Here is a 27,869-nt window from a genome sequence, read left to right as displayed (position 1 = left end):
ATATCTGGGATCAGCAGGCGGCTGTGCGCTCGCACTCCGGATCGGCCTCCCCACCGCGCTCTTGCCTCCCCACCGCGCTCTTGCCTCCCCGCTCCCGCCGCCGCAGCCCCAGGGCCGCTCGCCGCCGCCACCATGGACGCCATCAAGAAGAAGATGCAGATGCTCAAGCTCGACAAGGAGAACGCCTTGGATCGAGCGGAGCAGGCGGAGGCCGATAAGAAGGCGGCGGAGGACAGGAGCAAGCAGGTCTGCCTGCGCTTTTCCGGCCCTGCGCCGGCCGGTCGCCCGCGCTCTGCCCGCCGGGGGCCCCCGAGCCCCGGGACCCGGGCCTCGCACCCCTTCCCGGCCCCTCACTCCGAGGACTCGGGGAGCCACCCCACTCCAGGGCGTCTGAGAAGGGGGAAGGGAAGAACGAGACTCTGGCTTATTCTAACTTTTTCTCTCATCTGGGGACGCTTATTTCCCTTTCCTGGTTCCCAGAGCCCGCGAAGTCCCTTCAAGTCCTAGAGGCACTTGATTCTCAGGATGAGAAATCAGTTTTGGATTCGGGGGCAGGGGAGAGGAGGAGGGTTGAAGGGAATCAAGTCCAGAAAGTGTTAGAAGTTCTTCTGGACTTTTTGACTGGGGAGTATAAAACATTCAACTGGGAAGGGGGGACGCGAGGGAGGGGGGAGGGACAGTCACACAGTTTATTCCTAAAAACAAAGATGGACAGACTAGAGAGTACGGCGGGCCGGGGAGACGGGGGTGTTTTTCTGCACCCCCAAGTTGTGGGCTTGAGCCCGCTGAGACCTCCGCAGGAGTCTCGCCCCGGGGGCTGGGGTGGGGTGCGGAGTGGGCTCCGCGCGAGAGGAGGGTTACCTAGGGACCCTTGAACCCCAACTCGGCGGCGCCTCACACCCGAAGGGCCCCAGCCAACTCGGTGCCCGTGTTTTGTGTGTGTGTGTGTGTGTGTGTGTGTGTGTGTGTGTGTGTGTAACACCCGGTCCGTGCCGGCCGGCCGCGCCCGCCCGCCGCCGCCCCCCAGCTCGAGGAGGACATAGCGGCCAAGGAGAAGCTGCTGCGGGCGTCGGAGGACGAGCGGGACCGGGTGCTGGAGGAGCTGCACAAGGCAGAGGACAGCCTCCTGGCCGCCGATGAGGCCGCCGCCAAGGTACCCTGGGCGCGCGGCGCGGCGCACGAATGGCTAACTCTGTCTCTCTCTCTCTCCCTCCCTGTCTTTCCCTTTCTCTCTCCCGCTGTCCCTGTCCTTCTGGCTCTGTGCACCCACACCCCTCCCCTGCGGGATCACGCTGCCTGCTGCACCCCCCCTCCCGTCCCCGTCCCCCACGGCCAACTCCCAGCTGGAAGATGAGCTGGTGTCGCTGCAAAAGAAACTCAAGGGCACCGAAGATGAACTGGACAAATACTCCGAGGCTCTCAAAGATGCCCAGGAGAAGCTGGAGCTGGCGGAGAAAAAGGCCACCGACGTAAGTGCACGCACACACTGCCTCCCTCACCTCCTGCCCTGGTGGCCGCTCTGGGGTCACCACAGGGGCCAGAGAGCAATGGAGGAGGGTCACCTCCTCTTGCTGGAAACCCGCACACAGCCTGCCGTGGCCCAGAGCACTGGATGCTGCCTCCGACTGCTACTGCACACATTCATTTTTATTTCATCCATTCCTCTTTCTTTTTCTCCTTCTTTCCCCCACCCCTGGGGGTGGAGGGGGGTGGGTGAGAAGCTGGAAGAATACAGTAACTGAAATTGGACTCTGGAGGTGAACCCTGCTCCATGGTGGCAGAAAACCTCCGAGGTGTCATCACCGAGGTTTGTGCAAACAGAATGCCTAGTTTTCTCCACTGTCTTTCCTTTTGCCATCTCTGGTGGGTGGCAAGGCCTGGTTTTCGGTGGTGGGTCTAGTCAGGACACAGACTAGAGATGGCACTGAAAAAATGGCATGGTGCTACTTAGAAGGCTAAGCTTGATGGTGGGCCACAGAAACACTTGAGGCCTCCTTACTCACTAGGGAAGCTTAATCCAGCCCTTAAGATCTGCCTGGGAAGACGATATTTGCTTGGGTCTGCAGTCTGAGGGCACCAGATCCAGAAAGTAAGCTGGGAGTTATATATAGCTCAGTGCTTTATATGGTATAGTGAGCTAGCTGCCCCCGACTCTCCTGCTCACCCCACCCCAACCTGTCAGCCGCTGACAACCACCACATAGTTTCAAGGATGATGCACGCACCACAAAAGCTCTGCCAGCATTTTGTCCACTGCCCTCTGGAATCCTTTTAGCCAAAGAGCTTGCCTCTTCTGCTGCATGAGTCAAGACAAGCATTAGATTTCCAGAGGACCGACTTCTTTTCACACCATTCTAGAAGCTAATTAAGCCTAGAGGCCCAATTAGGAAAGAATTCGTTGGGAAGTTGGTAACTATTTCAAGAATGTATGAGCACCAGGGAAACCTATGCCCAGAAAGTTGAACTACCAAGTGCAGCAGCAGAATTTTTTGTATGAGAGTAAAGTGTAAATTGCTGGAGGATCTGGGTCTTGAAATCAGTAAGGCTTTCTGTGACATGAAAGGCACGAAATGTAATCTCCGAGTGTGCTTTGTAAATGAGGGATCCAGACACAGGACATTTAGAATCTGACAAAAAGAAAGTTTCAGTGAAAAGCAAGGTCCCTGGAAAGGGGGTTCAGGGAAACACTGATTTAGGTAAAATATTTAAGTTACAAACTACCTGGCTTTAGAAAAAGAGCCAAAAAAACGCATATAACTCTGCGCCAGTTTTGTGTAATGTAGATCAGATGTCTGCTCCGTATATGGTTAAATGGAGGATGTCTGTCTCCCCGAAATTCTCCAGCAGGACGTTTATTTAGCTTTTTCAAAAGAGCCGCTGATAGATCAAGGAGAGATATTCCTTATAAGGAAAAGAATGCAGAGAATTTGAAAATAGCCCAGTAAGACTGAAAGCAAGAGAAGGAGAAAAATCTACTACGATCTTAAGGGGAAAAAAATCATAATTATTGTAACTATGTGGTTCTATCATGTCTTTATTGAAAAGTCTTGTTTAATGGTGCATTGGAATGAGGTGAGGCAGAAGTGGCAAAGAGGATATTTAAAGCCAGCTCGGTGGGGGAGGACGGAGCCAGGAGGAGAGGGAGGTTTTTGAAGCTGTGTTCTTTTCTTTCCACTGGAAAATTATCCCTAATATGGTACACTTTTTTTTTTTGGTAGTATATTGATCATCTTCCCCTTTAAGACATTTTAGGTTGTTTGGAATCTGTAGGGATGTGCAAGACATTTGTGAAGAAATGCTATATTTAGAGTGATTCCTAGCTAGTAAAAATAGTGAAGACTTGAGGAGGAAGAGACAGATGTCACTAGAGAAAGGTAGGAGAGAGGTCAACTTCCTGAGGTAGAATTGTATTAGGACATTGCACTATTACTCACCAATGTAAAACATTTTCACATTTTTCTACTACTAAAAACATTTTTCTATTAATTTACCAACACACTTTACAGATCCTATTCCAGAAATGGGCTCTTCCTAGCTTGAAAGGTTGTAACTTGCAAGGTCGGATCTCTGATGGTTTTGTTTTGAATTTTTTGTCTTCCCTCCACATAAGTGAGGCTGAAGGGGATCAAGCGCTCCATTTTCTCTCTGGCCCAACCCCTTCCCCAATAACTGTGATGTCTCTGACATCTGCAGTATGTAAGTCTTTATTCCCTGTAGGTCTTTGCTTTCTAAATCAGTGATTCTCAACCTTACCTAAACAATCACCTAGGATGGTTTTAAAACTTAAAATCCAGGCTGTACCCCAGGCCAATTAGAATCTCTGGGAGTGGAATGCAGGCATTAGTATTTGTTAAATACCCAGGTGATTCCAATGTGCAGCCAAGGCTGAGAACAACTGTCCTAAACTCTTGTATAATGACATCAGTGTGAAAATGAACTCACCTGAAACTGACTTTCCCAGATGTTTGAAAAGCAGGACATTAAGTCACTAGTTGGCTGCTTAGAGCATTTGCACCTGTCCAGCAGTTTCTGCTTCTCCTGGAGGCTCCCAGATGCCCCCTTCTCCCACCCTCAAAGTTGGAGGCCCCCAGTCTGTACTCTTAGGGAAGCAGTTGTGACCTCCCTCCTGACTAGATGAACTGTGTGGAAACAAAGCTAGAGGCTCCACCTACAGGATGTGAGGGCCCATGCTGGGCTTTGTGAGAGTCTCAGCAGAGGGAGGCTGTGAGAAAGTCCATAGCAAATGAGTCAGAAAAGCAAGGCGCTTCCTCATTAGGGCTTTGGCGTAGGAGGGGGTTGTCAAGTGTGTTTTCTTTTTCTTCATTATTCCCACACTTAAACACATAGGAACTGACTTGAAGGGCCTTCTGTGGGAAAGGTGAGGAAAGAAAGCTGTGAGACTTAGAAGACATTTAAAAACGTAGCCGAAGGGGAGAATTGGCAGAGGGTGGTTCCCAAAGATTGTGTCCGCTTTGGTTTTCATCCAGCTGTAGCCAGACCCTCTCATAGGGTTCTGTAGCCTTCCTTGGTGTGCCTTTTAAGACATCTCAGTCCGGCCCAGAATTGGTCAGATTCCAGAAGATCTCAGAGGCTGATCTAAAACCAGAGAAGGTTGTAACTAGAAGGGACCCTTGAGATGATTGTTTTTGTGGAAAGGAAAGTAAGTCCCAGATAGGCTGGCGGGCTTGAGGTCCCAGAGCTGGTTATAGGCCGTAGCCTGACTCTTCAGACAGTGCCTGTGTATTTATTAACTAAAGCTATCATTTTAACTACGTACAAGGTATTGTGCTTAGTGCTTTCTGTCATTTCATAATCCTCACAGCAATCCTATGAGAAACGTACTACTATTAACCGTGCTTTTACAGATAAAGTCAAGTTGTTTTCCGTCACACAACCAGGAGAGAACCAAAAGCCAGATTCTAACCTAGGGAGACAGCATTTAGGAGGTTTAACCTCTATGCAATACGTTAGTGGTTTTCCCTTCATGAGTTTGGAGGGAAGGAGAGTTGTGGTTAGGATCTTGTGTTCTGGGGTTCGTTACATCGAGGAACAATCCCTTTGGGGGTACATTCAAGCCCCAAACCCCTCGCTCGGCTTCTCTCCTTCCTGGGCATGGGAAACTGGCAGTCCCGAGCGGAGCGCTCCCGCCGCCAACAGGCGGCACCGTCGCCCTTTGCAGCCAAATCCGTTACTCGGGTTCCCCACGGCGCAGGGGAGGGGCGCTGGGAGTCGAAGTAACACCCTGGGCGCGTTGGCCACCATCCCGCTCACCAGGTGCCCCGGCAGCCTGCGCGCAGCGCCTGTCAGCCCCGCGGCCGCGAGCATGCGCGGTGCCTCCCGCGGTTGGAGAATTCCCGGGGTCCGCGGCGCGCGCCCCGCCCCGCCCTCTGGGCCCGCCCCCGGCTCTCGCGCACCCGCCTGCGGTTCGCCTGCGCAGCCTAGGAGGTCGCGACTTCCGGGCTGTGCCTGGGCCGCAGGGGGCGCTGCTGTGGCGCGCCGCGGCCTGGGCGGGGTGGCCGGGCTGTCGGAGTGCGGCAGCAGCAGCGGCGGCAGGAGCGCAGCAGCCGGCCTCTCCCGGGGCAGTCCGCCAGCCTGCCGGCCCGCCGCCGCCCGGCGCAATGGCGGGGAGCAGTTCGCTGGAGGCGGTGCGGAGGAAGATTCGGAGCCTGCAGGAGCAGGCGGACGCCGCGGAGGAGCGCGCGGGCAGCCTGCAGCGCGAGCTGGACTACGAGAGGAAGCTGAGGGAGACCGTAAGGGACCCACCCATCACCCATCCCCGGAGGCGCCTTCTCCCCAGTCGGCCCCACCTAGCCCTGCAGGGCCCCCCGGAGCCCACCTTCCCCCGCCACCCCTCCCCCCGCCTCGGGGCGCACCTGGGCCCGCAGGTGTCGGGCTCTGGGGAGGGGCGCTGCCCGTTCACTTCAGCCCTTTTCATCTCGTTGGTCTAAAGAACCGAGGGAGAGTTAGTGGTGTTGAGAAGGTTCTGGAAGCAGCTCTTTCCCAGAAGGAACTCTATGTCTGGGGTGTTCGCGTTCGGCCCGGCGTCTCGGGTCCCCCGGCATGTGCCCTTTGCGCTGCTGGTATTATTTACTCGGAGAGTGGAGACGGAAGAGGTCCCTTCTTTTGGAAATCCGTTCTTTTGGGAAGGGCGCTAACAGGTCACGTCTGAGGCATTGTCTGGCTTTGGGGCCCGGGGATGCTAAACTCCCCCATCCCTGTTTAGCCTTGGTTTCTTGAAAGCCTGTTTCTCTGGGGGTGGTTGAGAGACTGACAGCGCGTGTTCTGACTTAGTATGCGGCCCTTTGCCCTTCCCTTTCTTAACCATCTCTCCTCCCAAGTTCTCCTGTACAGGTAGATGTTCCTTTGTTACCGAGTCTCGAAAAAGTTGGCCAAATAGCTACGATTATTGGGTGTTTTCTCCCGCCGGCTTCCCCTCCCCCACGTTGAGTGTAATACCTGGCTTCCTTCCTTTCCACTAAGGCAAATGCATCCAGCACACCGGAACAGGATTTCAGAGGTAGTTAAGGCATTTGCTGTTTGTTGATTTTTGAGTGTGTGTGTGTGTGTGTGTTAAATCAGGATACTCAAACACCTTGGGAATTTTATGACAAGCGCTCATGTGGGGTCCTTCTGTGCTTAATAGAGGCGTATTCTGAGTTGAGAGGTGTATGTAATGGCATTATGGCTGGCTGCAGAAGCTATGAGACCTGTTTTGCATAAAATACTTAGAAGCAAATGGGTCCTCTTGAAAGGAAGGCCTAACTAGATGAAGTTTCAGATAAAATAGGCAGGAACCAGGAAATCAATAGGCAAAAGATCATTTTCTGTAGAGGACAAGACAGCAGCGGTCCCATGGATGTCTCTCAATTTGGCCAGGCAATGAATGAATTCCGACTCCCTCTCTGGCTCGCAGTTGTCCTTGAACCATTAGAACCAATAGAACACGATGGATAAGAACAAGAACTCTGGGCCCAGGCCGCTAGGTTTTGAATCATTTAACTTCTCAGTCCCTCGACCGTAAAATGTGGGTAATGGTAGTACCTGCCTGTTGTGAGGATGAAAAGTGTGTGTAAGGAAGTTGCAATGGTGCTCAGCACACTAGAGTAAGTGCCTTGCATCAGCTGGTATTAGAACTGCTCCACACTCGGCATCGCTCATTGCTCCTTTGCTTTCAGTTCACCAGCTATCAAAGGGTCTTAAAGATGGGCTGCTCATTTCACTACATCTTAAAACACTCCACTTCAATGCTTCTAATCAATTTTTTTTTTCTTTTTTCAACTTGAACGGAGAGAGGACACAGGCAGGCTGGAAGGAATGTTTGGTGGGTCGAAGTAGTATTAGTGGTGGAAGTCAGTAGAACTCCCCTCCCCCTGCTAAGAAAGGGAATATGTGGTCCTGTACAGGAAAGCCTCTTATGGACTGTTGGCCTGGTGATCGATATTAGACACAGAAGATAAATTTTATGAAGGGCACATTGTTACTATTTTGCTCACCTTCTCTTTTGGGCTTAGTTTTTATGACAGTACTCTTCTTGGGCCAGTTGGGTAAAGATAATGCTTTCGTTCTTTTCAAAGCTTTATATTAAAAGTGGTTTAGCTTCAAAAATTTTTAAGTGATTTTTGAAAATAGTCCATCCGGATGATTGGATGGGCACAGAACTTTTTATGACGGCAACTTGAGGACTGAGTCAGACCACTGAAGAAAGAATTTCAGATTGAGAGGTGTTCCTAACTTATGAAACTGGAACTTAAAGGTAGCTAATTGAAGGTGGTTTCTTGGTAGTTGTCAGGCATAGCTGTGAGTTAAGCTAGCAGTCACAGTTTCTCTTGGCAGCAAGGATAAAAATTTAGTGACAAAGTCATGAGCCACTGCAAAAAATATTTGGAGAGTTGGCCCTAATTCACATTCTCAAAGATTCAGACAGGCTGTAGTTAATTGGCCCTATTACAACCAGCACTTAACTTTGGAAAAAGCAACCATCCCTTTTTTTTATACTGGTTTGTTTTTCCAAGGTGTGTGGGCCCTTCAAAATTTTGGAATGAGGCTACTTTGCTTGGTGTAATGGTTGACTCCAGGTCTTGTGACCCACTAGGGTTTTGTTTGTCTTTTGTCCTTATCAAAGAGGGAGCAGGAAGAAGGCAGTCTGCTTTCCTTCTTTCTGGATGGTACTCAGCAAACAAGGGCACTTAACAGTTGCAGCCTGTAGGTTCTTAATTGGTAACTTCATTAAATCACAGGAAAAACCAATTTACAAAAATTCCCAGCCCCTCCCCTCCTTAGAGTTGGTAAATATTTCTGAAAACAGGAATCTAAAAGTGCATTTTGTGTCCCCATCCCCCCCCCCCCCCCCCCCCCCCGCCAGGGTGGCAGTAGCTGGAGTGTACATATACTCTGGCTTTCTGCTTTCATGTATAGGCAAGGCGAAGGCACTACAATACCCTGTTCACATCCCTTCTCACTCATTACACAAAAATGCCTCGTGAGTTACAGGCTTTGCTGCAATAGAGAGATTGTTTTTAACTCTTATCCATGGGAGTGCCCCTTAATGTCATCCGTGTTTTTTTCCCCTTTCCTTACCATATAAGGGCAGAAGCTTAACTTGGCTATAGGGACTTGGGTCTTACACAGTAAACTGGGTGAAACTTTCTCTGTACATCTACAGTTCGCATGAAATAAAAAGGCCTGACCTTTGATCATCCCATGCAGTACTCCAGTTCAGGTAGGACTTTGAACATACATTCCAGAGGATTCATTTTTAGGATATAATATTATTCTCCTACAATTATTTCTTCTTAATTGTCCTCACAGAAATACTTGTTTTTAAAGTAAAAATCATTGCTATTTTTAAATTGCCTTTAGTTATATTGGCTAGAACACCTGGATTTCATGAAAATCTAGGCCCTGTAAAAGTTCTCTTTCAAGTCAGACTTGGAGTAACATTTTGCTATATTGTGTGGGCGTGCCCTTGATATCTATTGTAGTTTCTTAGGTAGCTGGTACCTTGTGGAAGGGATTGGGGGGCACATGCAGCTCTAAGACACACGTGTAGAGCGCCTGGTGGTTGTTTAACAACAGATCTGCAGGAAGACAGTTGGTAACCTTTACTAATATAGCAGTCTCTTTTCTGAGTAGTTCATTACATGTTGGGACCCAATAGCACTTTTGAAATGAAAGAAACTAGCATCCCAAAGACTTCACCAGCAGTGTCAACACATGAGCTGTCGTTAGAAGCTAACCCAGTACACGTGGGTGACTTCCATGCCTGGAAATAATTTGCGTCTGGGGTCTTGACCCTTCCCAAATGCCTTGTTATTTATATCTGCTTTTTAAATAACAGATGGTCATGTGTCTGTAGGGTTTGTACTGACAGGCAACAGCCAGTTAAGTCTTAAGTAAACTGCCCAGGTGCTGTGATGGAAAGAACCTTAGAAAATATCTAAATAAGCCTCAGAACTCAGAGAATACATACCGGGGATAAAAGCTAGTGCAGGTGAGAGATGTGGGCCTTTTGAACATAGAGCATAATCCACGCCCCGCCCCCACCAAAAAAAAAAGTGAAAATAAGGGTGTCCTTAATTAATTTATGGAATTGAGTATATCTTGAATTCTAGAGAACCAAACTAAGTTGTGATCAGACCAGTATGGTGAGGCCTGAGAAGCCAGTGAGAGCCCAGGTTTTTCCCGGGGGAAGCTTATATAGAGATCGATACACCCCAGACACTGCTTTCAGATCTGGGCTGTTACCTACAAGCACCTTTGCCCATCCTGCTCTGAAACCTCTGGGGCAGCAGGCGTTGGTTTCTGGGGTTGAGAACAAATGCTCTGTGTCCTTGTGTGAGCTGGTACCGCCCTGGTGTTACTTGATGATGTTTTCAATTTTATACGACACCTTTTTTCCAAATGGATTGAGAGGACTTGTTTAGCGGATGATATTCAGTACAGTAACCGTTTTTCTAGTCCTGGTTAGGTTCTTTCGCTGAAGGCCTTTTTTCAGGTAGGGGGTTGGAGTCAGGGTGGCTGTAGAGAACCTGCTGCTCTGACGTCAGAAAGCAGAAAGACTCCATAGGTGAGAACCACCAGTTCCAGGGCTTCCATGAGGCTCCAGGAGGCCTTGAGAAGGGAGGCAGGCATGCCAGCACGTTGAGGACCAGGGGACTTTGGTGCTAGTCTTACCTGCCGCTGATGGCTGTGACCTGAACATGTCAAAGATCCCTCCCTCTTCCTATTTTCTCTTCTACAAAGAACTAGATGAGTGGTTCCCACAGGATTTTCCAGCTTCTTTGGATGGTGGGTGGGGTAGAGGGGGGGGTTGCTTTTTTATAGTGCAGATTCCTGTCCTCCTTTCTGACCTCTTGAATCAGAATCTCTAGGGATGGGGCCTAGAAATTTGTTTTGTTTTTGTTTCTTTTTTTAAATTTTTGGCTGCATTGGGTCTTTGTTGCTGCGCGCAGGCTTTCTCTAGTTGCAGCCAGCGGGGGCTGCTCTTCGTTGCTGTGCATGGGCTTCTCATTGTGGTGGCTTCTCTTGTTGCGGAGCACGGGCTCTAGGCACACGGGCTCAGTAGTTGTGGCGCACGGGCTTAGTTGCTCCGCGGCATGTGGGATCTTCCCGGACCAGGGCTCGAACCATGTCCCCTGCATTGGCAGGTAGATTCTTAACCACTGAACCACCAGGAAAGCCCGGAAATTTGTATTTTTAATATGCATCTCCTGGTGAATTTGGACACCCAGCCAGTTGTGGGAACTGCTGGACAATGCCTAGGGACCCCTCCAGCTAAACATCTTAGACCCCGTTTTGTGGACCACCCACAGGTCTGTTCTCTGTGTTGCCCCTGTCCTGGCTCCTAGAACAGGTCTCCATTACCAGTTGTTGTTCTGGTGCCGTATACGAGGCCTATTGACTGGTATTTCCGTAGGGCACAACCCCTAATGTAGGTTCTACAAAATGCTCCTGGGGAAAAGGAGTTAATGACATTTATAAAACAGTATCCAGAGCTAAGGGAAAGAACGGTTAGAGTGGAGGCAATAAGAGGGAAGAGGGAAGATTTGGATTGATGGGCGTCCCTCTCAGGTTGGGAGATCTTTCGTGCAGAGGCAGGAACGAACATGGGGTGCTGTCTCCTTACTCTCTGATGCCCCAGGTGTGTGGGAGGCCAGGGACCTGGACTGGCCTGGCACCTGGAGGGTTCTTTCCCCGGAGTATAAACAGTCTCCTCTCTGTGAGTCCAAAGTCCTTGAGGTTGGGGCCCAGATCGAAAACAGAACAGGAAGCTTAGAGTGTGGTGGCTACAGAAATTGTTTTGAAAATCTTGTTGACATTTCTCTGGCTGCAGCACCTATAACAAGGATATTTAAGAAAAGGGGGAAAAATACTTCTGAGTACATGACCTAGACACTCTGCTGAGGTTTTTTTGTTGGTGGTGTTTTGGAGGGTGGTTTTTGTTTTGCTTTTCATTTTAGTTTTCAGCTTTCAGGGTTGCTTGCTTGTTTTCCCCCATTCATGAAATGAGTAGAATTTTACTAGAAATGGAAAATATAGAAAAGAAATCTGACCTGATCCCAAAGTATACCCTTAATGTATACCTCCTTCTGGTTTCGTTTTGTTTTGTTTTTTTACATGGGACTAAAAACTTTCTAAAGTTTCCATACTTAAGAAATGTGTTATCCCTATTACCCTCATCCCTCCTCCAAAAAACTCCCAACATTCACCTGCCAGACCTGGTGGAGCCCATTACTAGCTGTGTACCTGCAGTGATCTACTTTGTGGGCCAGTGCAACTGTTAACTGACCTCAGATTCATTTCACATTTTCCCCTGCTCCCTGCCTCCAACAGCCAATTATTACTACATAGTTAATTTTGTGTGTGTGTGTGGGGGGGGGGTACGTGGACCTCTCACTGTTGTGGCCTCTCCTGTTGCAGAGCACAGGCTCTGGACGCGCAGGCTTAGTGGCCGTGGCTCACGGGCCCAGCTGCTCCGCGGTATGTGGCATCTTCCCGGTCCAGGACACGAACCCGTGTCCCCTGCATCAGCAGGTGGACTCTCAACCACTGCGCCACCAGGGAAGCCCCATAGTTAATTTTTGAAGCGATAAAAGTGTATTTGCATGTTTTTATAAAAAGTCCTTCACCATGATTGTAGATGCCCTAATCACCTCTCTTTCCCAGAGAGAACTTGACTTTTAAAATTTTACAACTCTAGATGAGCAAAGAGCAGAATGTTCTCGTGTTCCTTTACTTCAAGGCCATAATCGTAGACTCTAACTACATGTGCATTTCAAACTGTGTATCATGGGTCCAGAAACTAAAAAAGTTGCTTTTGTTTAAATTAGGTTGGTTTTACTCATTTTGTTCAGTAGACCTTTACTGAGCCCATACTCTGTGCAGTGAATTGTGATTCCTTGCACATAAGAAGCTTACAGTTGAGTAAGGAAGACAGGACTGTAGGTAGAGAGCTAGCATAGTCCCAAAGTGCATGTTGTAGTTTTTAGAAAACTTCCAAGTGTCCTAAAAACCCCATCACCCCAGGAAAAGCACACATTCAGAGTGGATGAGGAAACAGTACCAGATTAACAAATTCTGTCTTTCACTTACGTGCATAATGTTTAAACAGCCATCAATGCAAGTGTATGTAATGGACCGGTCCAGGCTTGCAAGTGTGCTGAGGCTTATAGTAACAAATGCTCATAACTGTAGGTAACCATTGTATCTCCCAAAAAGAAACATCTTATTTCAGAGATAGATACCAAGTAAAAACAGTATCTGTACTGCTTTTCTTCTAAGGAGTTTGAAGCTCTTTTTGTAGCAACCTTGACTTGTGAGAAATTCCTGTAGGCGTATGTCACAAACGCTTGGGAAATTTGTCTTGGCCCTCTTCCAGTGTGACCAGTTATTCTAAAGGGGTGCTGAAGGGCAGGGGGCTTGCTAGGTTTTGCTGTGTCTCTGTATGGTGTATATTTTAGAACCACTGAATTTAAAAATATTTTAGTTCCTAAAATATTTAATAAAGCCCCTTTGAGAACACAATCAGCAGAAAGGAGAATTGAGACTCCCGAGTCCGAGTCCTCGCTGTGCTGCTCTCGTCTTGTGTGACTGAGCCTGGGTAAGTCCCATCGCCTCTGTCCACACCTCAGGCCCCACCGAGTGAGGTGGCTGTGATGAAGCTCCCCCTTAACAGGCAGGTAAAGCCAGCGTGTTGAAATCCGTGGAGGAAGAGAACCAAGGGAGAGAGTGTTGCTGATGGTTGCTTTGTCCGATGAGGATGATGTGTGTGGATCTGCTTATACCCCAAGGTGGACATTCACTGGGTATGTCAATGGATGAACGTATCCGACAACTCCAGAGTTGACCAGGGCTTGTAACGCACTTTAGGGTGGCTCACCACAGGGCCCAGGCTTCCCATCTGGAACCAGTGTTTCAGCCCCTCCTGAAGGCACTACCCTCACTTTCTCTCCGACACTGAAACGCCTTTCACTCTCTCTATCCAGGCTGAAGCCGACGTAGCTTCTCTGAACAGACGCATCCAGCTGGTTGAGGAAGAGTTGGATCGTGCCCAGGAGCGTCTGGCAACAGCTCTGCAGAAGCTGGAGGAGGCCGAGAAGGCAGCAGACGAGAGTGAGAGGTGAGGACCCCTCGTCCAGCCCACCTGTTAGCACAGCCTTTCCTCCTGGTGGAACGGGAGGGCTTCTCTGATCTTGGGCCTCTAAGAATTTTACAGTACCTTGGTGGCACTATTTCCTGACTTGATCCAGGTGCAACTAATGGTTTTGTTCATTTAACATTAGTGGGACACCTTTGTGCAAAGCACTGTTTTAAACCCCAAGGTTACAAATAAGAAAAAGACGCCATTCCTGCTCTCTTAGAGCTCACCACCCAGCGAGGGAGATGGACGTGTAAACGGGAGGTTTTAGGGATGTGTTTTGGTTCTTTAATTCCTACTGACCATGGAGCAGTTATGCATTTTTTTTAAAAAGATGACTTTATTTAAAAATATACCAAGGAAGCCGCATAGCACAGGGAGATCAGCTCGGTGCTTTGTGACCACCTAGAGGGGTGGGATAGGGAGGGTGGGAGGGAGGGAGACGCAAGAGGGGAGAGATACGGGAACATGTGTATGTATAGCTGATTCACTTTGTTATAAAGCAGAAAGTAACACACCATTGTAAAGCAATTATACTCCAATAAAGATGTTAAAAAACATGAAATATACCAAGGAGGCTTAGGCCGAGGTAAATACAGTATGGGCTGTCAGTTGTCAAAGAGCCCAAGAAATGAGAGGAAGAGAAAGCACAGATAAAACAGAAATACGATCCACAAAAGTAAATCGTTTTGGACTTAGTAAAGCCGATAAGACACACGTGCATAGGTAAGTACAGTGAGATCTGCATGTCTGCTGAGCATGCTCCCACTATGACCTGGCTCTACCTGACTTATTACCCCAAGATTCAGCCTTGTGGTAGTAAAGGAAAACCAGGGCCATATCAGCCATCGTGTATTCCACCAGGCATTTTCTCTCATGTTCAACTGTTCAAGTTATTTTACTCATATTACTTGGAAGCACTCCAAGAAAGACTCCACAAGACTAGAGAGAGTTCTGCCCTTCGAGGGATGACAAAGTATTGTGATGTCTCAGACACTGGCAGTGTGTTTCTGCGCTGTGACCTGGGCAGGTGCATGCAGTCAGTCATTTTGTCCATTTCTCCGTCTTTGAGGTGCATTTCTGCCCCCTGCCACCATGGATAAAGAATGATTTCAGACTTTAGGATTAAAGAAGCTCTTTAGCTGAAGTTTTCAGCTCATTATTCACTGTTGATTATTGATTCTTTTCTAATCAAGAGTTTTGGAATTCTTAAAGATGACTCATCATCTCTTACAGTGTACATATAACCAATGGTTTTGTGGCTGGCTTCTTCCTGAAATACACTTGTTAGTGAACCTGAAAGGAAGGCAGTCTGGCAGTGTTAGACATTGGAGTAAAAAGGTATTTAGAGATCATTTACTCCAGTCCCCTGGTTTTACAGATGAGAAGACTAGGGTTCAGAGACTGGTATGGCCTGCCCGAACTCTCAAAGAGAATTTATGGCCGAGCCAAGATGCAGGTCTCCTAAAATACACTGTAGTGCTTCATTTAAAAAAAAAAAAAAGTGACTTATTTATCTTACTGCCTAGTTAGATTTTGGTAAACGAATCCCGTTTTAACATAATTTGTTATTGCATAAATCTGTAATATAGGTCAATTAACATTTTCTAAAACTTACCACCATGCTGAAGGATCCAAACGTATACATCAGCATAGAAGATGGTGTTGGTCCTGCCTCTCAACACCTCTATTATGAGTTTTATTATAGGCAAAACTCAGTTTCTTCTCTAAAATATAGGTCAACCCACATGAAATTGCCATTTTTGCAGGTCCGATGTGGTCAAATACCAGAAATTTCATTTGCTTCAATCTAATACTTACATTTGTGGCTAAAGGGGTAAGAACAGCTACTTTCTTTGTGGGAGGGAAGTACATGAAGATAAGTTTGCTTTCGTTCTAACGTTGGTCCATTTTTAAGCTGAAGCTTCCCAGCAGAAAAGGGCAGAAGTCCCATTATTTATATAGCAGGTAAAGCTTGTTGACCTTCCCATGCCTCCCACATTCAAACAGGATCCTCACATGGTACCTTTCATTTCACATTAGCTGCCTGGACAGTGTCAACAGTACCAAAAGTGTAACCTTTCATTCGCAATAAACAGAGAGAGGGAAGTGTATGTCTTTTCTGCCTTCAGCTCTAGAAAGTCTTGTTTCATGGTTCGGAAGATAAAAGTAGCTCTGTGCTCTGTTTCGGTCTGTCAGTTACACGGAGCCTCACAAACCACTGTGGTGCAGGGTGAGTTCATGGAGGTCGCCTCTAAATCTTGGGCCTTCCTGCATGTTATCCTTTTCAGAGGCATGAAAGTCATTGAAAGCCGAGCTCAAAAGGACGAGGAGAAAATGGAAATTCAGGAGATCCAGCTGAAAGAGGCCAAGCACATCGCTGAGGATGCCGACCGCAAGTATGAAGAGGTCAGATCCTGGGGCCCAAGGCCTTGTGGACTCCCAGCCGCGGGGGCCCAGGAGCGGGGGAGCAGTGTACAGCCTTGCGTTCTTCAGTGAAACCATCTGCTTTCTTAGCAGAAATGGGTGGTTTTGAGAAGCAGAGTTCCTTTGTCCCCAGAAAACGGTTCTCAATTTTGATCTGCTAGGGGATCAGTTGCACTGGGAAAGACCAAAGCTTTTTTTGTGCCCCCATGCCTCCTCCCACCCCCCGCCCCAAACACACACACACAAAGACCAGGACAAAAGTTCTCTGGTCAGGAGAAGGGAGAGTTGGGCCTCTTGTGTTTTGTGGAAGGGACCTCTCATGCTGTCACCACACAAGCAGTTCTCCCTAGTGTGATTCACCTGGCACAGCCCAGTTCAGTGTAGAGACACAGACCATGCACTTGCTCCCTAGATTCATGGAGGCCTTTCTGTCTGTCCTCCTCTCTCCTCAAGGTTCACAGGTGAATCACCTCCTGGTCATGCCCCATGAAAGCAACCTCCTGTGTGATAACAGAGCCCACATGACTGTGTTAAGGTTTTAGTTTTTCCCTTAATGTACTATGGCTATCCTGAAACAGCACTGACTCTTCGTCATCATCATCTCCCATCTCCAGGTTACACTATGCCCACTAATTTTGAAATGCTTCCTAGGATCCCTTCTCTCTGGTCCTTTCTTCCACTGACCTCATTAGTCACCTCAGCAGCTTCTCATGTCAGCCTCTCTTGCTGTTTCTGTTGGCATTTGTAGCCTGCTGCACACAGAGGAAGTCGAGGTACAGAGCTCTAGCTGGATGGAGTTCTCAGGATTATTTTCAGTCTTGTCTTGCAGTCCCGCCTTTTCAGCATAAAAGGCGTATGTCTCATCACACTGCTAGTTTGGAGATTGTGAACTTCATCTCTCTCCCTCCTTCCACACTTGGTCTGGATGCTATGTAACTATACAGGCCTCACCTAGGTAGGACTAAAGATGAGCCAGCCCACCCATAACTAACCACGCTGGGTCTTGGTGAGCAGAAGCCTCTGGCCTCCTCTCCATGGGCACGCCTGGTGGAGAGTCGCTTCTCTCCAGTGCACGGGAAAGAGGATCATCTTGTTTGGAGGCAAGGACTCCTAGGGGCTGATGGATCCAGTCCTCACCCCACACCCCTCCTCAGAGCTTGGAAGCCCCATGGTGTGTGTGTTTTGTGTTTGTTCTGCTGCAGGTGGCCCGTAAGCTGGTCATCATTGAGAGTGACCTGGAGCGTGCAGAGGAGCGGGCTGAGCTCTCAGAAGGGTAAGCGGGCCCGGCGCCAGGAGGCTGTGTGTGGGGTGCTGCGGAGCAGTGACTAAACAGCATGACCTTCTGGCAGCTGCACATTTACCTGTTTCAGCTCCGGGCTCCTTAAGTGCTCATTTGACGTGGATGAGCCACGAGTATGGAACACGGAGGACTTGCGTGGGGTGTCTATGTATGAATGCGTGTATCACTGCATGCCTTACCTGCACACTGATTTTGAGAATGGCCTTGTGCATTTCCTGTGTCCACTAACAGCCAAGTTCGACAGCTGGAAGAACAATTAAGAATAATGGATCAGACCTTGAAAGCATTAATGGCTGCAGAGGATAAGGTACTGATGGCTCATGGATGGGTTTTAGGTTTAACTGCAACCCAGGCGTCTTTCAGCTTCCAATGCCTCCTGGTTCATTTTTATAACGACTGCACCTTCACTACACCCTCTGCTATCTTATACCTTGCTTTAAGTGCTTTCTTTGGGTCCTTTATACTCCTTTGTTTTTCCTTCATAAATGCTCTTTGGTGCAGCCAAAAAAGAAGCCAAATTATCACACTTCGAGGTTGTTGGATTTTGTCACCCTGCCTTTCTGCTGTGTCGGGAGCAGTGTCCATGGCAAAATTGAGCGTTTTAGTACCTTGATGATTTGGCTACTTTAAGGCAGCCCTTTGTTCTCTAGGACTCGGTTTTCATTTTTTCCCATCCCTCTCCTTTTTCTCTCCTCCTTCCTTTGGCTTGTCTCCCACCCTTTCTACCTCTGATCGAAAACGTTAGCAAATGTGCCGAGCTTGAAGAAGAGTTGAAAACTGTGACGAACAACTTGAAGTCACTGGAGGCTCAGGCTGAGAAGGTAGGCCAGGAGCACGGCGTGGGGGAAAGGCATCTTTAAGAGCTGCTCTAGAGACACCCCCTTTTTCTCTTCTGGGGCCCTGCCAAGGAAAGGAGTAATCCATTAGACACTTTAGCAAATGGCGTCATTTTGAGGCAATTTCCTGATGATTATCAATAACAGATTCTTTTTTTTTTAATGGAGAATCTATTTTATTTTGAGTATGTGAGTCATCTGTAACAATTTAATTTAAACCAAGTGCCAAATGGATAAGTTATCTTGTTCTTATCCCATGTAAAACAATAGGCAGGAAAACAGAGAATGCATTGTTGTATGCCATTTGATATCAGAGGCTCCATTACCTCCTAAGAGATCCTCAACATCTGTTGGCTGGGCTGACACTTTCGTTGTATTAGAAGACCTCAGTATAGGGTGAACTATGGCCTGACATCTGGAACATTCTTTCTAATTACAGTACTCGCAGAAGGAAGACAAATATGAGGAAGAGATCAAGGTCCTTTCTGACAAGCTGAAGGAGGTAATATTAAGGGTGTTGTGCACAAAGCCAGCTGGATTGAGTTTGTTTTTACGGCACTGTTCAGGGCTTTTTCATTTTCAAGTTAGAATGATCCAGGGATTTTCAGGGGTGGTCTTGGAGAGTGAGCTGTGCTCGCCACCTCTCACTGTGGTGACTGACTGGCAGGTGGTCTCAGACCCCATTCCTGGGTGCCAGGCTTGATTTTCATTCTCTAGTTTCTCTATATTTGTAGCTACTGGAAGCCTAAAACTTCCCAATTCTGATTGAAATAAATTGAATTATTGCAGGCTGAGACTCGGGCCGAGTTTGCGGAGAGGTCAGTAACTAAATTGGAGAAAAGCATTGATGACTTAGAAGGTAAGATCTTAAGTTTTGTTTTTAACTTAATCCTTATGGCTGAGTAGTGACCCGGCAAAGTCATTTTCCAATCATTGCGTCCTCCTTGATACACTTCTTTGCTCTTGCACATTCTTCCTGTCTGCCCTTTGGGGTTTTCATTCCGTGGCTCTTAAACTCTCTGTTCACCAGATGACCGTTAGCCACCAGACGGGGCCCATCTCTTTTTGTAACAGCAGATGCCAAGCGGCTCTACTGCACACTCTTCAGAAGTGTGGCAGGTTTATTTCTCACACTGAGTGAGGTGGTCATAGGTGAGAATGACTGGTGTCTTTTCTGTCTTTAAGTGGTATCTCATTATTGCCAGGATGGTATGGATTTGTTTTTAGGCACAACTTATCTTCCCCCAAGTGCGAATTCAGTGTAAGGGTTTGGATTTTTTTTTTTAAGTTACTAATCATCTTGGCATGTGCTGTGTATCCTGACAGGGATGGAGGGTAATAAGGCACTACACTTTGACATTATACTTCAGCACTTCTCCACTAAGATATTTAGGTTTTATTTTAGTGACACCCTCTCTGTCTCTCAGAAATCCTAAATGTTGAACTCTGAGGCTGTGAAAAAGAAAGAAAAAAATATATAAAATATATACATCAAAGGCAGAAGTGGCTAGAGAAGGGACTGGAGGTTGGTGCAGATGATAACCAAGCTGGTGGAAAAGAGCAAATGACAAATGGTTGCAGAACAATCTGCCAAATTGCAGCAGAGTATGAAACCTTCATCAGAAGAAGAACTGAATTGCAGACTTGGCACAGCAACACCATAAAAAGCGTGGCTCTCCTCGCTTTTCAAGCCTCCTGGACCAGCCAGGGCAGCTTGAGTGGGCAGACCACAGGAGTAGTCTGGATGACGCCCAGAAATCCATACCCCCGTGGTCTAGTTTGGTCCGGAAGTCAGTGGTTTCAGGGTGGAGCCAGATAAGGATTACAGACTGTAGTCACAAATTGTTTCTTCAAAACAATGCCCTTGGATATTTTTTCCACTGTTTATAGTGGCAGGTGGCTGACTACTCCAGTGTAATGAAATTATAGCTCTATAAAAGAAAGATGTTCTGTTACCCCTCTCCCAACCAGGAGACAGCCTTGTGTGGTTTCGTTCAGGGTTTAACATGGTTTACTGATATACCTGCCGTATTTGTTATGATTTTCATATTGAGTTTCTTGTTTTATTTTCTAATGGGTTTTGTTCTTTTTGTTTTTGTTTTTGTTTCAATTTTATTAAAAACAAAACGCACGCCTCCTGCATTGGCCACCTGCTGCGGCACCAATTCCTTCATGCATTGCCCTTTTCTTGCTGCTGTGTCGGGATGGTGTCCATGCCACCCTCACTCACCCTCCATCTCTTGATCACTCTCCATGTCCTTGCACCTCTGCCTTCCACTTCCTGGTCATAGACGAGCTGTACGCTCAGAAACTGAAGTACAAAGCCATCAGCGAGGAGCTGGACCACGCTCTCAACGATATGACTTCCATGTAAATGTTCATCCACCCTGCCTGCTCACACCCGTGCCCTCATGCTAATATGATAAATTCGCCACCACTCCCTTCTGTATCTCCAGAATCTCCATCTTTACACCTTTATGCTCACTGTCTTTGCATAATCTAGGATAGTCATTGTTTTTTCACATTCTACTAACATAAAGGCCAAGTAGATTGTCTGTCTATACAAAACCATTTTCCTTTCAGAATCCATTTATTTCACATTGTCTCAGCTAGATTGTTCCCATGAAGCAGTGAACTGGAATATGTGTGACTTGGGCACTGTCCTTTTAGGAAATTAAACTAGGCTCAAGTAGAATTGGTAGGCCACGCAATTGTGCAGGAATTTCCCAAGAAATATCAAAAGGCGGTTTCCTGAGATTCAGTTAAATACAATGTGAACATTTTTCGTAAAAGAAATAATAAATTTAAGGAACCCAACACTGTCAGATGACTGAGGCTCTCAGAGAAGGGAAATTGATCCAGAACAGCATAAAGAATGTTGCTGTAAAAAGTCACATTTTCCTTTTAAGGATTCTAGACAGAAATGAACCCTCTGCCGGGTAGCCAAGCCTTTAATTTTCTGTTTATATAAAAGAATTAACATACAAACACCACAACCTGTGTCAAAGAAATAGGACATAAAACACAGATTGTGTTATATGAGTTTGGGAGTTAATGGCCCAGCTTTTACTACTGCTGGGCAGTAAGAGTGGAGTAGGGTAGTCTTAATCTCATGCGAACCTGGAGCATACACGACTAACTTACATATTACTAACCAAACCTGAATGTTAAGCTGGATCTGCCCCTCTAAATTCTAACCTGGAATGTTTCACAGAGGCTTCCTTTTAATCTCATAAGATGGCACTGAATTCCACGTAAGCTGGAAATTTCAGTTTCCTGGCCCACCTGTCATTCCTTTACCCATGCAGAAAAATGGTAGCTTGAAGAGTGTTGGCAAGTGCCTTCTGCCTTATAGATTATAGAATCGCCACACTACCCCTTGAGACATGACTGTCACCATGGAAACTAGAGAGAATTCCATCCTCTCTTCCCTCATTTGTAAATGAGGGGATGGATCAGATCATCTGTCTCTCAGTGCTAAAATGTGGTGATTCTATGAGAAAAGCTTTTAGCATTAAGTATGGTTAAATATTCTGAAAGGTGGGTTTAGCTTAAAATCTGTTTTTAAGTTCTGTTCATGGGTCTTTTGCAATGAGACTCCCCCAGAAGGGGCTTGTGCTGGCCTCGGGTCCAGACACTGGTGGGCAAGGATTGACATTGTCCTGTAGGTGGCGGCTGGCAGCGGGTTTTGCATGTCTGCTTCTTACCTGTGTTTCATATGCTCCTCTCATCTGTTAGTTTAGCTTCCCTGTTTTCCGTTGTGCCACTTTTTTCCTTTTTCTCCCACCTTTTCTCTTCATGCAGATAAGTCTCTTTGCTTCACTTCTCGCACGACCCCTTCATCAAGCTGGATGTCCCTCCTCTCTGAGTTCTGCAGTTTGTCTGTTCTCCAGCTGACCCTGGTTCTTTCTTTCCACATCCTGCCTTAGGGCCAGGCACACACTGTGCTTCCTATTGTACAGAAGCTCCTCATTGCAGTGTAAAATAAACACTGTGTAAGCTATTTCTGTTTGCTATTCTTTTTACTTCTTATTTATTGACATTTTAGTTTCAACACTGAATAAAACTCCAAATCTTCATCACACATATGAGGGTTAATTTTTGGCTGCTGCTTTGCTCTTTTTTCTTCCCCCCCCCGATTCTGAACATCATACATTAATACCAAGAGACTCTAAAACAGTAGTTCCTTGCGGAACTTTTAAAAAAATACCCATGCCTGGGTCCCTCTCAGAGTTTTGGTTTGCAAGCGTTAGAGTGAGGCCTGGGCATGTGTGTCTTTTTAGGGATTGAGATGGCTCTGGTATGTAGTACGGGTTGAGAACCTCTGCACAGGGGATGTTGCTTGTTGGAGCCGGAAGATCTGCCTTGAGCAGTGCCTTCCTCTGCCAGATGTTTAGTTGGGATGTGGTGAGCCCTCTGTGTTGGTGTTTAGATAGTCCTGCTTGGGAGGGTGTGGCTGCCACCCCACATTGCTAGGAACTTACATATCAGAAAAGGTGAAAAGGAATGTGGATTCAAACAGTGTAAGTTGAGGTTATCGTTGATCATCCTTTTACAGCACAAAGAACAGTTAAAGCTTTTTAAAAGTATATTCATTCCTCAGTCACCTTCATTTTGATCATGAAATGACATTCTTAGGTTTAAGGAACATACGATTATGTTCAAGTCAAGATTTATTTTTGTACTCTTAAGTGCATCATGTATTCTTTAGGAGGGGTTGTACTTACAGTAAATCTTTGTAGTAATTAACTTCTTTTTTTTTTTTGTGAACATCTTTAAAGCATAGCCATTAAAGTTGGTTCTTTTTTTTTTACCCCTTAAAAATAGTAGAGGGCTTCCCTGGTGGCGCAGTGGTTGAGAGTCTGCCTGCCGATGCAGGGGTCACGGGTTCGTGCCCCAGTCCGGGAAGATCCCACATGCCGCGGAGTGGCTAGGCCCGTGAGCCATGGCTGCTGAGCCTGCGCGTCCGGAGCCTGTGCTCCACAACGGGAGAGGCCACAACAGTGAGAAGCCCGCGTACCGCAAAAAAAAAAAAAAAAGTAGAAATTGTTCAGTTATAGTTTATCAGTTATATTTATAAATTCAAAACCAGCAATTAAGTGATTTTTTTATAACACATCACAAAATTAGAACTTAAAAATGATGTGGACTTTTATTTCTTCATTCCCAATATTTCTCCATCCTCAACAGTCTGGCTATATTTCTCCTGTGTTTTAAATGTGGGTGACCTTCATCTGTTTGTGTATAGTTTTTCTTAGCCTAAGAGTGTTTATATACCCCTGTATTCAAGTAAATTTGGACAAATTGAAAATGTCAGTCACTCTACAAAACCTCAGAAGAGAGTAAAAACACTCTTTTTAAGAGGTAAGTGTATTTAATAATGGTGTAGTGGACTTTTAAAAATTTATAATTTAGACAGTGTCTCTCCCTTGAGAGTGTAAAGTCTTCAGTAATTTCTTGTTTATCTTTTCCTGAGGCTTCTTGGGCCTGCTTTTGACTATGATTCCTGCCTTGTTCTTTTAAAATTCAGAGTAATAGAAGTGGGCCCTTCTCTGAGTAACCCTGCTTTCTGCCATAGATAAAATGACAAGTCTGAAAGTTCTGCTGAGCAGATGTTCAGTTAATTTTGGAGGCACATCTGTTTTTTGAAAGCCCTTCTGGAGATTTTCACACTTCCTATAAGTATATTCTACAAGGGGAAATGGGAAACTGATGGATTGGAAGGCAAATCTGGAATAGCCCAAGAAGGTATGGGTGCACAGGAGGATAAATAGCTTTTTGATTTTATCAAGAAATTGTTGGGGCCCAGGCTTCTAGCTCACAGGGTCAGGCCATATGTAGAGGCAGCTGCTGCAAGAGCCTTGGTTGGACCAAACCCCAAAAGCATTGCTTGGCACTAGACATCCCAGACATTGGGGAGGTAGAACAGGAGGGAAGAATACTTGCAAACATGTAAGTGTTCCAGGCACACCAGTTCCATGGCAGCTGAAGTGGAGCAGGTCCAAAGGAGGATGTGGTAGGGACAGCTGTCATTTAAGCTGCATTCACATTGACCCTCTAGATTCTCTGGGATTTCTCCAGAGTTCTTCCATCCCAGTTTGGCTGTACATTGGCTCAGCAGACTAAGACATCCTACCTGCCTTTGGTGGTATCTCCCACGCGATAGTGTGAATGTGCTAGTGGGGTATAGATTTTGCACCCCTCAAACATGCAAGATACCATGAAAGGTAGGAAGGATGTGGTAAAGAGATGAACCAGAAATGTTCTTTGCCCTCAGTGAGCTGGCTATCTTGTGGGAAGATAGATGAGGGAAGCAAGTCTGAACTAACAGATGGTGTGCATTTAGAGTCAGCAAGGAATAGAGACAGTAATTCTGACTGGGCGCTCCCTGGAGGAGGTGGCATTTGACTGGGGTTTCGAATATTCAGAAAATTTGGATGGACAAAGAAGACAACGCAGCAGATATTCCAAGCTAGAAAGCACAACGAATATAACGTATTCCCCATCTCCTACCATACATGAGAGAAAATTAAAATAAGAATTGGATCAATTTCCCCACAGACCTGGGGGCTAGAGACGGAACCTTTTTCTTTTCCCCGGGGCATAGGATTATCGCTTTTCAAGATCATTAAGTTAGAGTTTTGTGGGTCTAGGTTGTCACCGTCATTGGAAGCAATAATGTATTCTCCAGCTTTTCATGGTAAGTGCCAGGTTCTTGTCCTTGTTGGGGCATCCCCTGGACCCCCAGATACAGACTGACTCTAGTGGCTGCCTTCCTTGCCAAGTGAGCAGATTACATGCCCGAGTGTAAAATGCTTTTCACACTGGTCTCCATGTGGCTGTTTGAGATTTTATTCATTTTATACACGTCCATCTAGCACCAGAGAATGCCATCCTCTTCAGAAGGTCAGCAGTTAAATTTTAAGTCAGTTTTGAGTGGAGATAAATGCTTGTTCTTTTGCTGTTTGAGTAGGGTAACACGCCCTGTATCTAGGCTGGACGAGAGTTCAGAATTTGCACCCTGTATCACAGCAACTAGGGGAGGGACAGGGAGCTCAGTTCTGCTGTTAATGCAGCGGCGGTAGCCCCTCTTGGTGCTACCTGAAAGGAAAGCCAGCCCTGGGAGTGGAGATGAAAGGGGTTCCAGCGAGAGGTGAGCAGAAATGGGCAGGTTGAGGTTTCGCAGGAAGCTCTCAGCTGAACCCTAGCAAGGAGTGGGCTCGCCTCCAGCCCTGCCCCTGTTCCTGAGGCTGTTTCCAGAAGCTGCATTCAGCCCGGTTTACACAGTGGTTTTACTGAGATGCATGAGGAACATACCCTCTCTCTGTCCTCCTCCTCGAATCCTGCTGCTCTCTTTCCCTCCTGTCCTGCCAAGAGAGGCGTCCTGGCTCTCCCTAAGTCTGCCAGGCCTTTTCCATCCGCCCTTCCTGGGCACAGGACAGCTGACCACAGGGTAAGGGTAACCTGTTCAGCAAGTGACTGGCGCCCGAGGTACCTCTGTGTTCTGTCTGCGAGCTCCCTCTCACCAACTCCAGCTAACCTCTCTTCCTTCTGCCTCTTCTCTTCTGCTAACCTGCTTGCTGACCTGTACAGATGAACTCTACCAGCAACTTGAGCAAAACCGCCGCCTAACTAACCAACTAAAGCTGGCCCTGAATGAGGATTAAACTTAAGTGGGAGAGAACCTGGGCTGAATTCTAGGAACGCAGCCCATGGGCAGGAAATCTAAGACTGTCATACCTTCACCTAATAGGGTTGAAAACGATTCCTTTCTGCAGAATTGAACATGAATCAGTTGAAAGGCTGGCCTTGCCTGCATTTTCCTCTCATATCTGGAATAATTAAGTTCTCTTTAATCCCCAAACCACTTTTATGGTAAAATTACATCTGTGTATATGGATCAATGTTTATAATCAATTCAGCACTCATCTTTGCAAGAGCAGGTCCTCTTGTTTGAGCTGATACATAATGAGGACCAAAAAAATGTTTTCTATTTCCTACAGAGAACTGAGTCTTGCTTTAAGTTAGAAAGCCAAAGCAGAGGGGTGTGTATGGGTATAAGTATATATATATATTATATATAGGATGTGATATATATAATATATATTCCTATTACATATTCATATTTCTAACTTCTAAGTATCTGGTATAGTGTTTGAAATATGATTACCTATGCTTGGGCAAAATAGCTTTTGAAAACAGGAGTTCATGTCAGAAGTCCCTGATTGTCTGAAAGGTATGCTTTTTATTCAATCTAACAGTGTTGTTGGATTCTGGTGAGAATGTCATGCTAATAATAAATAGAGCACTGTGAAAATAATAATAAGAATGTCCTACTGGAGTGTGCATGAAACGTGTTGGTAATTTTTTTTTAATGAGTAACAGAAATAAATCATTGAAAAAGTTGTCAGAAAGCCTATTTACGTCATCTTTGTTTTCTGTGAGACTGTGTTACAACACAACTCTCAGACCTTAACTGCCTGTAACTCAGAAACGTCTGCTGTTAACTTCAGTGCTGCAAGCACCTCTCCCTGTTCCCACGGCACATGACCAGTGAACCTTCACCAACCCCACCTGCATTTTGTCCTCAGTGGATTGTTGGTGGAGGTTCACCTGGCCACTCTGTGAGAACCTGCTGTGCTTGTAGTTCCTTCGGGTCCAAGACAGCTTCCCCTTCGTAGGTCCTTGTCTGGAAATGAGTAATGTCTTACGAGCATGCCTGGCCCTAATCATCTCATCCTGTGTTTGTGATTGATGTTTGCCTGCCTAAATGTACAAACCACCACTGTGTCCAAAGCGCAGCTATTCATGACTTAATTTTCTAATCCCACCACAGAGAAAGTGGCTCATGCCAAAGAAGAAAACCTTAGTATGCACCAGATGCTGGATCAGACTTTACTGGAGTTAAACAACATGTGAAAACCTCCTTAGCTGCGACCACATTCTTTCATGTTGTTTTTGTTTTTTGTTTTGTTTTGTTTTTAAACACCATGCTTACCATGAAACCCCTTAAATGCATTTTTATTTACTTTTACCACTGTCACAGATACATCCACAAAGTACCAGCTAGATCAGGGGTGGGAAAGACACACACACACAGGCAAGCCCGTGTCAAGGCGACAATGATTTAAATGTGCCATTTCCCAAGTTGACGTTGCCACACTTCGTAGAGAGTAGCAACACAGTATGCTTAGTCCAGGAATCCTTGCTGAAGCAGAAAAATTTTCACTCAAAGTGCCAATGATACATGAACAGGAAGATTAATGTTGGAAACACAATCAGGTGTGGATTGGTGCTACTTTAAACAAAAGGTCCCACTGTGGTCTTTCATTCAATATTGTACAATTTAGAATTCTGTCCAACACTAATTTATTTTGTCTTGGGTTTAATGATGAGGTGAGACTACGGATCCTGTCTGGCAGAATTCACTAAAGCCAAGGGTTTGTAAGCCAACGTGCTCTTCTAAGGCTTCTGTTTTCTTTTAATTGGCACATTTGCAGTTCGTTACAGCTCGTGGGATAGCACGCGATGTGGATTTCCACCATGTTCAAGTGAAAGATTTAGGCACCACGTACAATGGTGAAGAAAAAACATTGTCTTAAGAGTTATAACTGTATGGAAACCTTGTATAATGATATGGAATAAATGCACATTGTAGGACATTTTCTAAA

General features: G+C 46.4%; 1 protein-coding gene across 21 annotated transcripts; it reads left to right on the top strand.

Moving 5' to 3' along the window:
• The first annotated feature begins 40 nt into the window (after positions 1 to 40).
• On the top strand, positions 41 to 27,869 carry TPM1 (tropomyosin 1). Of its 21 annotated transcripts, none has more exons than XM_060005848.1 (10): positions 44 to 246; positions 1,028 to 1,153; positions 1,344 to 1,469; positions 13,484 to 13,617; positions 15,927 to 16,044; positions 17,265 to 17,335; positions 17,594 to 17,669; positions 18,638 to 18,700; positions 18,988 to 19,057; positions 20,490 to 20,572. In XM_060005848.1, exons 1-10 carry the CDS (start codon positions 133 to 135, stop codon positions 20,570 to 20,572), a joined length of 981 nt encoding a protein of 326 aa, XP_059861831.1. In that variant the 5' UTR covers positions 44 to 132. The 21 variants fall into 21 exon arrangements, with proteins under 21 accessions (XP_059861835.1, XP_059861826.1, XP_059861836.1 ...); XM_060005847.1 differs by lacking the exons at positions 17,594 to 17,669; positions 20,490 to 20,572 and adding exons at positions 18,108 to 18,183; positions 27,035 to 27,869 and having other exon boundaries at positions 46 to 246; XM_060005849.1 differs by lacking the exon at positions 17,594 to 17,669 and adding an exon at positions 18,108 to 18,183 and having other exon boundaries at positions 48 to 246.

This window comes from Delphinus delphis, chromosome 2 (assembly GCF_949987515.2).
Source record: "Delphinus delphis chromosome 2, mDelDel1.2, whole genome shotgun sequence".
Lineage (NCBI taxonomy): Eukaryota > Metazoa > Chordata > Mammalia > Artiodactyla > Delphinidae > Delphinus > Delphinus delphis.
The sequence above is the reverse complement of the archived record's forward strand: the minus strand, read 5'-3'. Positions and strand labels throughout refer to the sequence as shown.